The sequence below is a fragment of the Nomascus leucogenys genome, chromosome 1a (genome assembly GCF_006542625.1).
Source record: "Nomascus leucogenys isolate Asia chromosome 1a, Asia_NLE_v1, whole genome shotgun sequence".
Taxonomy (NCBI): domain Eukaryota; kingdom Metazoa; phylum Chordata; class Mammalia; order Primates; family Hylobatidae; genus Nomascus; species Nomascus leucogenys.
Genome location: NC_044381.1, coordinates 175400 through 188698, shown reverse-complemented (window position 1 = coordinate 188698; position 13299 = coordinate 175400). Strand labels below are relative to the sequence as shown.

At 40.6% G+C, this 13299-nt stretch overlaps 1 protein-coding gene across 3 annotated transcripts in view; it reads left to right on the top strand.

Moving 5' to 3' along the window:
* Positions 1-13299, top strand: part of PIP5K1B (phosphatidylinositol-4-phosphate 5-kinase type 1 beta) — a 307597-nt gene that overhangs the window by 169713 nt on the left and 124585 nt on the right. For all 3 annotated transcript variants that reach the window (XM_030822532.1, XM_003273866.3, XM_030827193.1), the window contains one exon: positions 1389-1506. In XM_030822532.1, the coding sequence (XP_030678392.1) occupies positions 1389-1506 (118 nt within the window). The remainder of the gene's footprint in view (positions 1-1388; positions 1507-13299) is intronic.

Below are 13299 nucleotides of genomic sequence, written 5' to 3'. Positions count from 1 at the left end.
TGGTACTCAGCAAAAAAAAAAAAAAAAGAAAAAAAAACAGTCATCTGTAATCGTGCAGGAGGAAAAACTAGTTGCATTGGTTATATTGAATAGATACTTCCTAAATAGTTTTCAAGGGTGACCTGTGACTATGCTGAATTTCTGCCTTACATATTTATTTTCTAACATAAATTCCATGTAATAATCAAATCTTCTCTATTAACATTATGTTGAAGACTCATTCCCTCACTCAGCAAATACTTACTGAGTGTCTGCTGTGTACCAGGCATCGATGCAAGATTCTGATTGATCTCAACAGCTTAAACTGTAGTAGATCCAAAGTGTTTGTTCTGTGCTGAAAGCCTTTGTCATTTGCCCTGTTCTTTTTGTGTGGTATCCGTAAAAAGCAGACCATGATAAATTTGCATAGGCTCTCAATGTCCCGCCTAGAATTTAGACCAAAGGGATTTTGAACCTTTACATAAAATTCTATTGCATTGTTCTAATTTTTCTGAAAATTTTAAGAATGAAAACACTGAAAAATTTAAGAATGAGTGGCTTAGGTGGTTTGACTGAGCTCATGTCTTAGGTAATATTGTATGGAGTCAAAGAATAAAGAGGATGAGATGGATAAACATCAGCCTTTATGGGCCAGTGGATCCCTCTATGGATCTGACCAGTGAAAAGTACAGAAGGGGCTTCGACTGTATGGATGATGTTTTATGTCTTAAGCAGCATTTTGGATTCATTGATATTGACTGGTTTATTCTTTGTACATTTTATATATCATAAATATTGTGTATAATTTTTCAAAATGAACCCAGAAAAAGGAAAAGAAGATAATGATATATTGGGGAATGGAAATCAGGTTGAAAATTTTTTAAATATGTAAGGTCTCCTTTTTTGGAAAATGTAAATAAAAGTTCAGATTGAGGTCCTGTTCCGTGTCATGGTTCTCTCTGTTGGTAAGATGTTTTAAGAATTATTTCACTTATCCCTGGTTAACAATGTTTGTCAAATATCCAAAATTCGTGATTTAAAAAAATGCATTTTTGAAATTGCTCCACACTCTAAGGCCTAGATCTTTTACCCAAAGCATTACAATGTGGTTACACTGGTGATAATAGAGTGATCTTTCCAGGAAGAAGGCACAAAGGGATAAATGAATTTTCAGGCATGTGACACTGGTTGACAGGGAATGCCTGCATGGAGTGACCTCAATAACTAGCGTCTGTTTCTACCTGGTGATCATTGGCCTTTATGACATGAACTTTGAGAATCCCGCTGTCAGGGGATGATTTTTCTAGAGAGAACATTGGCCCAGGACTAATAGAGGTACAATTTGCGGTCAAAATTGTCTTTGCTAATGTGTTCTTCCTTTCTCTCTCTTTTTAATATTTTTACTTCAGCGAAGGGAGCAATCTGACCCCAGCACATCACTACCCAGACTTTAGATTTAAGACATACGCTCCATTAGCATTCCGATATTTCAGAGAACTTTTTGGTATCAAGCCTGATGATTACTTGGTAAGAACCTGTCATTTTTCTTCCTTCTATAGAAATGTGTGATGTAAACATTTGTCTCATAGCAACAGCAACAAGTGGCTTGTGTCTCTCATTTTATAAAGCTCTGGGGCATAGTAAAAGTTCCAAGTTTTACAATGATTATAAATTTAGCTTCAAGAAATTTGATGTGACTCTGTAGTTTTTACTGATAACTGCAAAATCTGTGATGTTAATTGATATTTAAATAACTATAATATCAGTTGTGACTTCAGATAATTATTCTAACAGATATGTTATAATTAGTTCTAAATACTCCTGTGAATTTTGCTGATTAGATTCTATTTGAAAGCCTTTCTATGTTAATTGCCTTATTTGTACCATTCCTCTCAACTACCTTGGCCTACAACCATTTCACCTTGACCTACAAATTTGAATAAACATTGTAAAGAATCTGTATAGTTTTGTTCTCAAGATCTCTTCAGGCAGACTTTTTAAACATATTTTTAGTTGGTACGAGGGCATATTTTATCCTCAGATTTGTCTGTGCTCTTCATCTGCCTTCTGGCACACAAGAGGTACAACAGCCTTTTTGTGAGAGATAGTCTGATGTGACTTCAGAGTTTTACCTCATTCCTGTTCAAGGAGCCAGGAGCTTTCTGTTGCAAGTGAAAAAATGGTTTGTTTCATAATTTGATCATTGTCAACACCCTGCGGGCTCTTCAGAATTGGTTTCCAAAAGACTGTAGGAAGAATGCCATCAAATATTTATTGTTTATCCCATTCTGAATGATCTTAATAAGACTTGAGCCAGATCCTGGGATAATGCTTTTCAGAGGAAGTATAGCAACACGTGTAACAAAGAGTGCTTAATATGCATCTTATAATTTGGATAAGATGTAAATAATTAACAGCTGATTCTACTCTGTGCTGATGAAGACTCTGAAATGTCTCCTCTGAATCTTCTTGTAAAAGAAAAAAGAAAATCTGTGAATGATCTTCTTCTTTACTTGGTCCCTAGGAAAATCATATGACTTCTGCCTAATGAAGCAATACTGCTTCCTCAAGGCACATCAGTAAGTCTCCAAAGAATGGTGAGGGCAAGGTTGAAAGTCCCTAGCATCCTGCTGCCCTTAAATGTATATATTGCTCTTTCTCTCACCACTCCCCTTTAATTGAAGCCTCAGGTGCCTCCACCCATCACTACCAGTGCAAGTACACAAGCTCACACATTTGTTCTCTGTGTGTGTGTGTGTGTGTGTGCGTGTGTGTTAGAGAACATCCTTTGGTTTCTAGCCATTCTGTAATTACTGAGGGTTGCCGTCATTCAGGAAATATATTTGAGAAACCCAATGGGGTTTCGATATTATATTATGGAAAACAAGTTAGATCTCTCATCTTCTGCCACACACTCAAATTTAATGGATTCTCTTTCTGAATTTCCTTGAACTTCTCACCAGCTGAAGAGATGCCTTATACTTGCATTTCACACTGCTGATCCAGTCAATATGACCAGATGGATGCCTGTCTTTAGCCCTCCCATATTCATTGCCCCAAAGGCTGGAAGTCCATTCTTTCATTCATTTGGACCTCACAAATTTGCTTTTTTTGGGGAAGATCCTTTTCTGAACAACTTCCCACACAGCCTACCCAAGTTTCCTAATGAGTCTTTAAGCTGGAAAAATTATTTTCGCAATGTGGTTAGAGTATTTACAAAGGAGCATAAGAATCTAAGCTCATCACTTCTCACAAGAAAAGTCTTTGTCCCTGTACCTAGCAAAAGGTAAAGTAATCAATCAGTGGACACTTTGAACACCAATTATATCTAAAATACTTTGCCAATAGTTGTAGGGCAATTCAAAAAACTGCAAGTCATGACACACAAAGAACTTAAAATCAAACTTGAATACTAATTTGTCTATGTAGAAAACCAATCAACTCTACCAGGCAGTAAATGTAAAAACTGAAGCAAAACATGAAGTGCTCTAGGGTTGAGGTAGAGGTCTTTCTCTTTGCTGGGGTGATGATTAGGAGGTCTTCTTATGAGCATGGTGTGGTTTTAACCATGCCTTAAAAATTACAAGGATTTTAAAAGGTAGAAAAGAGATGGATGCTCAGGGGGTGAAGGGTCGGAAGGGGCACTGTAGAACCAGAGATGTGGATGTATTCAGTTTTCAGAAGGACATTTAGTGGACCAATATGGCTGGAGGGGAGAGTTTTTTATCAGGAACATTATTAACATTATTAAGAGATAGGTCCAGGCAACTCAAATAAACAAGCTTCTAAATTATAGGAAACTAAGGAAATACAGGGATTGACAAGATATTTGATGGTGTTGAGAAATAACTTTTTTGTAGAATAATAATATTGTGGTTCTATTTTAAAAGGAGAATCCTTGTCTTTTAGAGGATATACTGAAATATCTATGGATGAAATGGTTTGATATCTGGGATGTACTTCAATAGAATCTGAGGAGTTGGTCAAAGCATACAAAATTTGAATTAGACAGCCAGGCGCGGTGGCTCATGCCTGTAATCCCAGCCCTTCAGGAGGCCGAGGTGGGAAGATTACTTGCAGTCAGGAGTTCGAGACCAGCCTAGCCAACATGGTGAAACCCTGTCTCTACTAAAAATACAAAAATTAGCCGGGCGTGGTGGCACATGCCTGTAATCCCAGCTATTCGGGAGGCTGAGGCAGGAGAATCACTTGAACCTGGAAGGTGGAGGTTGCAGTGAGCCAAGTTCAGACCTCTACACTCCAGCCTGGGTGACAGAGCAAGACTCCATCTCAAAAAAATAAAAATAAATAAAAAACAAAATTTGAATTAGAGAGGAGAAATAAATACAGGAGATCTATTCTACAAGGTGACTATAGGTAATAATAATAATATATACTTGAAAATTGCTTAGAGAGTAGATTTTAAAGATAAATGCTTGAGGTGATGGATATCCCAATTACTCTTATTTGATCATTACACATTGTGTATAGGTATCAAAATATCACGTGTACCTCCAAAATATGTACAACTATTATATATCATTTTTTTAAAACAGGAAAAGTTCTCACCACAAATAAAGTGATGAATATGTGAGGTAACGAATATGTTAATTAGCTTCATTGAGGCATTCCACAATGTATACACATATCAAAACATCATGTTGTATACCATAAAAATATACAACTTTTGTTTATCAATTCAAAAATTAATGGGAAGGATTGCATACTCTAAATGGGTGAATTGAATGCTATCTGACTTAATATCTCACTATAACTGTTAAATTGAATGCCCCCCCAAAAGAAAAATCTGAGAGAAGTAAGGCAGCAGAGTGGTTGGAGGTCCAAAAGAAACAAGATTGGCCATGAGTTGATCATTGATTGATCATGAATGAGTTGTCCATGAGTTGACGCTGGAAGATAGATATGTGAGTGTTAATTTCACAATTCTTTTCACTTTTATGTATCTAAATATAACTTAAAAGGTAGAGAAAGGCCGAGTGCGATGGCTCATGCCTGTAATCCCAGCACTTTGGTAAGCCAAGGCTGGTGGATCACCTGAGGCCAGGGGTTCAAGACCAGCCTGGCCAGTATGGCAAAATCTCGTCTCTACCAAAAATACAAAAACGTTAGCTGGGCATGGTGGCATGAGCCTATAGTCCCAGCTACTTGGTAGGCTGAGGCAGGAGAATCACTTGAACTCCGGAGACAAAGGTTGCAGCGAGTTAAGATTGTACCACTGCACTCCAGCCTGGGCGGCAGAGCAAGACTGTGTCTGAAACGCGCGCGCGCACACACACACACACACACACACACACAAAATGGGGGAAAGATAGAGCCAGGTATGTAAGTGTGCTTTTGTTTGATTCCATGTGTCCACCTCCCTCATTCACCACACGCATGGTTCAGTGACTAGACACATCTCTGGGGCTTGCAAGAAACAGAACAAAGGCAATGGCACTAGCTAAACATGACTACCTGGTCCCCAACAGCTGCTGCCACCCACCTGTGCCTGCACTGGGGACACCTGCAGCACAGGACTTAGGCAGCTCCCCAACAAACCTTGGAGTCTCTGGAAGCTCACCTGCAAACCGCTCTATGTGGGACCGCACCTAATGATCTGGAGTGCGATAGATGAGGAAAGGGTCGTTTGCATGACACAGCATGCTTGAGTGTCAGATATAATAACCTTCAGCGACTTTTTAGCTCAATCCTTCGTTTTACAGATGAGGAATCTGAATCTGGGATCAGCAAAGGGAGATGCCCAAGCTTACGCACATTGGTGGGGCAGAGCCTAGACCAAACAGTGGTCTCCCCATCCTTCCCTAAGAGCTTGAAGACCCTTCACGAGCTGGCCTCATGCTTTCCACATTTGATGAGAATCACAGACCTCTTACCAAATATGTACTCAAACTAGCCTCTCCCTAGCCCATTGATCTGTGATTGTCCATTCTGAAGAACACAGCCGGAAGAAGTCAAACACCTTTAATAAAACACATTTTGGAAGAGTTTAGCTAAAGGAAAGCACAGAAATAGGAAATAAGACATTGCTTGAAAAACCCTGTGAAGAAACAAAGGATACAGTGCCAATCACAAAGAGCATCATGGTGTCAAACGGGGGTACTCAAACCACACTTTTGAAGATAGAGTGATTTAAGTTGGGGGTGTGAGAACAATCTCTAGCCATTGGTAACTCCATACTTAGGTGTGATATTGAATACCTGCAAAATGTGTGTATTTCTACTTAGTTTTTTTGCTGTTGCATCTGGATTCCTTCCTGAATTGTTCTGTTTATGCTCTCAGTCCCATTAAAATTCACCCTGTGCATGCTGATTACAAGTTTCATGTTGAAACATGCATAATTTGGATTGTAAGACAGTATGATGAAGGGGCTTCTGCACACACAGCAGTGCAAACTTTCCTTCTTCCTTATTTGTTCCTAGACAAACACCTCCCAAGGCAAAGCCAGGGGGCCCCAGAGCGTTCCCATCTCTGCTTAGGCAACTAGCCATGGGTTCTTTACATCTCCATCATATGCCTGGATACTCAAAAATCCAGTAGAACTTATATGAGTCTTTTCAGGCTCACCTGTGCCAATAAGAAAGAGAGCAGAGTGAATATTTCATACCATTGGGGGAAGAAATGGCACATAAAATTATCTCCGCCACATGGGGCAAGTTCACATTGTTAAATTACATTGCAGGGCCCAGCTGGGTTGTGCTTTGGTTTTTCTTTTTCTCCAGTGGGTATAGCAGGGAGACCCTGCAGGAAATAGAAGCAAGAGCATGAATACATTAGAACAGCTTGCACAGATGACAAGTGCCTGAAAGGTGCATAAAACCCAGGAGCACACATGGGGGCTTTTGATCATGACTAATTAAAATGTTCCCATCTCTCCTCTTCGTTTGCTTTTAAGAGGCAATGTTGCAAAGAAGGTGGCTTAGAAGAGAATGTGGTAACCAAGTTGTAGAGTGAGAAACCATAGAATTCTACAGCATAATGGTGATATTCCTGTTCAGTATCATAATCACAGTTTATTGCACATTGATGCTAGGCTATGAATAGCGCCCAAAGGGTTATTAAAGTGAATCAAAACAACTTATTATTTCATTCATGTTATGTATAAATGACATAATAAAAGAATATTTGACAATGTAGTAACCAATGAAATAGTCTTCATATTATGTCACTGCATTTTTTTTTTAAATGTAACTGCTTATAGAAGAGTTGGAGACTTTAATTGGGAGGAGATGTTCAGGTCTGAATCCAGTTTCTTCTTGACATCTCTTTCTGGATCACCCCCTAATTTCTCAATTTGCAGCCTCTAATTTCTGCATCCTTTGTTGTTTTCATATTTTCACAACATAAACTCCTACCCATAAGGAAGTTCAGTGTCAGGAATTCAAATGCCATCGAGCAAAGAATCCAAATTCCTAAAGAGTGTCTAGGGTCTGCCTTTACATTTTGTGGGAGCTTGGAGTCCACACCTTTATATTCTAGGGTCCCAAATTCGTGAGTAAATAAGAAACCCAACATTTTCTTGCTTCACTCAGAATGTTTTAGTGTCTCTTTGGATCACCCTGAAGTCATGGGCAGTAGGTCGAGAACCTCAGTGTATCCTAGGGTGGTGTCAGCTCTTCCTTACCTGCCTGTGGAATGTGAGTATATTGTAGGCTGTGTGCTTCTCTCACCTGTGTGTGATCATGTCATAAAATTAACAACAGCAATACGCAGTCATTCTTTGCCAGGGTTTTCAAAAGCATTCACTTTAAAAACTTCGAGTAACTTTCCAGTAGATATTATTAACTTTATTTTAGAAATGAGACTTCTAAAACTCCAAGATGCTAAATTCCTTACTCGGATCACATAACTAGCAACTGGTACAAATCTCACGCCCTTTTCACAAATCACTCTTCCACAAGGACTCTTTGTCTGCACACATGGCTGGGCAAGCGCTCTCTGATTCCTCTTGGTTTTTATGGTGTCCTGTCTGCAGTCTGATGGCTATTTTTGTTTTCCTAACTTATCCTCAACTCATCTGTAGGCTTAGTCTCTAATGCTGTTTAGCAAGAGATTGTCAAGAAGCAAGGCTAACAGAAAGAAGGGGAAGTGGACGATGAAAGTTGCCAATGACTTAGGAAGCCGGAAAACACGTGCTTCTTTCTTTTCTGGGATAATTTTGTTTCTTTTATCTTCAGTATTTTCAAAGCAAAATAATGTAAAAGGTGTATCTAGAAGCTACCTTTTAATCATGTTTCTGCTAGTTTCTCTCTCCCTCCTCTCCCTTTTTCTTTCAGTCTCCCTCCTTTCAGGTTTTTCTATGATAGGGACTTAAATATTCACAAGCTTAGAACAAAAATTTTGGGATTTTTAGCCTTGATGTTTTTTCAGATGCCTACATCCTCAAGATATGGCTGTTTATATTACAAAGCTGTAGTAATCAAAACAGCATGGTACTAGAATAAAAACAGACACATTGACCAATGGAATAGGATAGAGAGCCCAGAAATAAACACACACACACACACACACACACACACACACACACACACACCCCTGTAGTCAATTGACTTGACAGAAGTGGCAAGCACACACAATGGGGAAAGGATAGTCTCTTCAAGAAATGGTGTTGTGAAAACTGGCCATCCATATTCAGAAGAATGAAATTGGACCCTTACCTCACATCATAAACAAGAAACATTTCAAAATGGATTAAAGTCTTAAACAGAAGGCCAGAAACTGTAAAACTACTAGAAGAACACATAGGGGAAAACTGCACAGTATTGATTTGGGCAATGATTTCCTGGATGCAACCCCAAAAGCACAGGCAAAAAAGTAAAAATAGATCGAAAGGGTTGCATCAAACTAAAAAGCTTCTGCACTGCAAAGGAAACAACAGAGTGAAGAGACAGTGTACAGATTGGGAAAAAATATTTGCAAATAATGCATCAGATAAGGGGTTGATATCTCAAATAAATAAGGAACTCAAACTACTCAGTAACAAGAAAACTAATAACCCTATTTAAAATTGAGCAAAGGACCTAACTATACATTCCTCAAAAAAAAAAAAAAATAAATAAAAGATACACAGGCCAAGCATGGTGGCTCACCCCTGTAGTCCCTGCACTTTGGGAGGCTGTAGCAGGTGGATTGCTTAAGCCTAGAAGTTTGAGACCAGCCTGGACAACATGGCAAAAACCCATCTCTACAAAAATACAAAAAAATTATTCGGGCGTGATGGCACATGCCTGTGGTCCCAGCTACTCAGGAGGCTGAGGTGAGAGGATCACCAGAGCCTGGGGACGTCGAGGCTACAATAAGCTGTGATCAGGCCACTGCACTTTAGCCTGGGTGACAGAGCAAGACCTTATCTTAAAAAAAAAAAAAAAAAGGCATACAGATGGCCAATAGATACATAAAAAAATGGGCAGCATTCTTAATCATGAGAGAAAACCACAATGAAATATCACCTCATACCTGTTAGAATGGCTGTTATCAAAAAAGATAAACGATAACAAGTGTTTGGTGAGGATGTGGAACAAAGGGAACTCTTGTATACTGTTGGTGGGAATGTAAATTCACACAGCCATTTTGGAAGACAGTAGGGAGGTTCCTCAAATAGCTAAAAATAGAGCTACCATATGATCCAACAATCCCACCACTGGGTATCCATCCAAAGTAACAGAAATCAGTGTGGCGAAGAGATGTCTGCACTCCCATGTTCACTGCAGCATTATTCACAATGGAAAAGATGGAAACAACATAAATGCCCATCAAAGGACAAGTGGATTTTCTTAATGTGATGTATATACACAATGGAATACTGTTCAGCCTTTAAAAACAACAAAATCTGTCATTTAGAACAGAATGGATGATCATAGAGGACAATGTGCCAGGCACAGAAAGATAAATATCACATGATCTCACTTACTTACGGAATCCAGAAAAATCGAACTCATTGAAGTAGAGGAGAATGATGATTACTAGAGGCTGAGGTGGTAGGGGGTGGATAGAGAACAGGGAAAATGTGGGCAAATGGATATGAAGTCTGCTAGATGGAACAAATCAGCTCTGGTGATCTATTGTACAGCGAGGTGAATATAGTTAATAATAATATATATCTTTCTAAATTAATTTTTAAAAGTGGATTTTAAATATTCTCACCACAAAGAAGTGTGTGTGGTGATGGATATGTTAGCTATCCTGATTTGATCATTCTACAATGTATTCGTGATCAAAACATCACATACCCGATACGTATATACAATTATTATGTCTCGTAGAAAAACATACTGCATGTTCTCACTTCTAAGTGGGAGCTAAGCTATGCCAAGGCATGCTGAGTGGTATAATGGACACTGAAGACTTAGAAGAGGGAGGGTGGGCAGGGGATGGGGAATGACAAACTGCCTATTGAGTACAATGCCCACTACTCAGGTGATGGGTGCATTAAAATCCCAGGCTCCACCACTATACAATTAATCCATGTAACCAGAAACCACTAGTACTCCTAAAGCTATTGAAATGAAAAAAAATAAAATTAAACAAATCATTATTTGTCGATCAAAAATTTAAAAATAGAAAAATTTGGCCAGGTGCGGTGGCTCACGCCTGTAATCCCAGCACTTTGGGAGGCCGAGGCGGGCGGATCCTGAGGTCAGGAGATTGAGACCATCCTGGCTAATGTGGTGAAACCCCATCTCTACTAAAAATACAAAAAATTAGCCGGGCATGTGGTGGGTGCCTGTGGTGCCAGCTACCCGGGAGGCTGAGGTAGGAGTGAACCCGGGAGGCGGAGCTTGCAGTGAGCTGAGATTGCACCACTGCACTCCAGCCTGGGCATCAGAGCAAGACTCCGTCTCAAAAAAAAAAAAAAAAAAAAAGAAAAAGAAAAAAAAAATTTAAAGATGATGTGGTTCTTTAAGCCCCTGCTTCTGCCGGGCTGGGTCTATCTCATACCAGCATGGCCTCCTTATATTTTTCTCTGCCACCCAGTGTTTCTGTAGTCAATTATGTGGCTTATTAATTAATAAACACTGAGCTTAACAAAACCAAAAACAGACTTCTTAGCTGGTTTTTAGCATTTTTTGGTGATATTTACAGCCCTACAATTGTTGGTGGAGTTCAGCCATCTGATGGAAATTTCTTGAGTACCTACCATGTAGGCACCTACCATGTTCCAAGGCACAGGTCCTGGAACTGTATCACAGTGTAAGATAGTCACGGTTTCTGCTGCACAGAGTTTTACAGTCTCTGCAACTCGAGGAAAAGGAAACAGGCAATTGCAGGATTTTGTGGTGACTTCTGTGATGAGAACATCCAGGGCCAGGAAGCAATTGATCTTTTATCCGCGGAACCAGGAAGAGTTTTCCAGAGCAAGTGCTGTCTCAGCAGGCACTGAAAGCTGAAGCTGTGGCAACAGCCTATGAATTATGCTCCCTACATCTTCCCCTTGTCCTTCTACAGTGGTTTCCTAACCCAACAGAGTGGTCCTCTGCTCCAGACCCTCCAATGGCTTTTCGGCCCCCTTAGAGAAAAGAACAAAGTCCTTCCAGTGGCCTATAGCACTGGATGTGGTCTGTCCCCTGACCTCTCTGGGTCCCTCCCTTTCAGGGCTCCTCCTTGCCCTCTCTGCTATGGCCACTGGCCTCCTGCTTGCCTTGAACCCACCATCTCTCAGGCCTTTGCATTTTCTCTTCCCTCTGCCTGAAGTGCCCGTTCCCCAGATAGCCATGTGGCTTGCTGCCTGGTCTCAACCTCTGTTCCAATGTCACCTTTGCAAGGAGGCCTTCAGTGACCACCCTATTTAGAATTTACTGCAACTCATTCCTCACTCTTCGCTGGTGCTCTCTGCTGCTTTTTCCATGATCCATTTTTTCTCCACTGCACTTACCACTTTCTGATGTGTAATGTATTTACTTGTTTACTGTCTGTTTCCTCCTCCTGGGATATAAGCTTTATCAGTGCCGGGGACATAGCAGATGCTCAATAGTTATTTTTTAAATACAACAATGAGTGGTAGGCAGGTGAAAGTAGAAGGGAGGTTGTCGCAGGCACAGGAAAACACAAAAGCCTGAGTATGCAGCACTTTTAAGAACATGAGAAGTTAGTCTCTGTGGCCAGAGCTAAAGTTGAAGGAGGAAGTCATGAGAGAGAAGGCTGGGGAGGAGGCTGGGTCATTCATGGCCTTGAAAGCTCTGTTAAGAACCATTGATTTTTAGATCTCACAAATAAGTGAGAACATGCAATGTTTGTGTTTCTGCAAAAGATGTGAAAGCCCAGAAAAACATGAAGAGATTTGCATTTCAGAAAGATGCGTAGTTTCCTGGTGAATGTACTAGAGGGGATGAGAGTGGACAATTAAGACCGGAAGCTTGCCCTAACAATCCAGGCATGAAATGATGAAACCTTTGAACTTAGGGTGTTGGCAGAAGGGGGCAGGCAGCATCAACAGTCTGGTTAGGAAAGATGAGGAAATGTGAGGAATCAAGGATGATGCCCTAGTTCCTGGTTTGGGGAATAAGGCAAATAATGCTCCCATTCTCTCAGGGAAAAGAGGGAAAAGGCAGCAAACAGAGGGCAGATGATCTAGGGTCACCATATGCAGTTGTGCAGGCTGTGCACTGCTCAAGCTCTCCTACCTGGCCAAGGGGAAGGAGTGGAGACTGGAATCCAGGCTTTCTTTTTTTTTTTTTTTTTGAGCAGAGTCTCGCTCTGTCACCCAGGCTGGAGTGCAGTGGTGCAATCTTGACTCACTGCAACCTCCACCTCCCGGGTTCAAGCGATTATTCTGCCTCAGCCTCCCGAATAGCCGGGACTACAGGTGCGTGCCACCATGCCCGGCCAATTTTTTGTATTTTTTGTAGAGACAGGGTTTCACCATGTTAGCCAGGATGGTCTCAATCTCCTGACCTCGTCATCCACCCGCCTCAGCCTCCCTAAGTGCTGAGATTACAGGCGTGAGCCACCACGCCTGGCCCCAGCCTTTCTTCCACTCACCCACTTTGTATCCTAGCCCAGAGCCGCATCTGCCAAGATAAAGAGTTGCATCTTTCTGATCACCACAAAGGCACCATATGGGCTAACCACAGCCTTGAGATGAACTTGATTGTGAACTTATTGCATATAAATTGTGTGTGGTATAACCAAAATAGAAATGTCTATTAAAGTGTTAGATGAACAGGTCTTGAGCCCTAGCAAAAGATCTGGCCTAGAGATACAGATGTTGAAGTCATCTCCTTGTTGAAACCACGAGTAGATGACATCTTCTGGGAAAATCATGAAAAGAGAATAGGGCTGGTGTTCAAGTGATAAAACACAGTG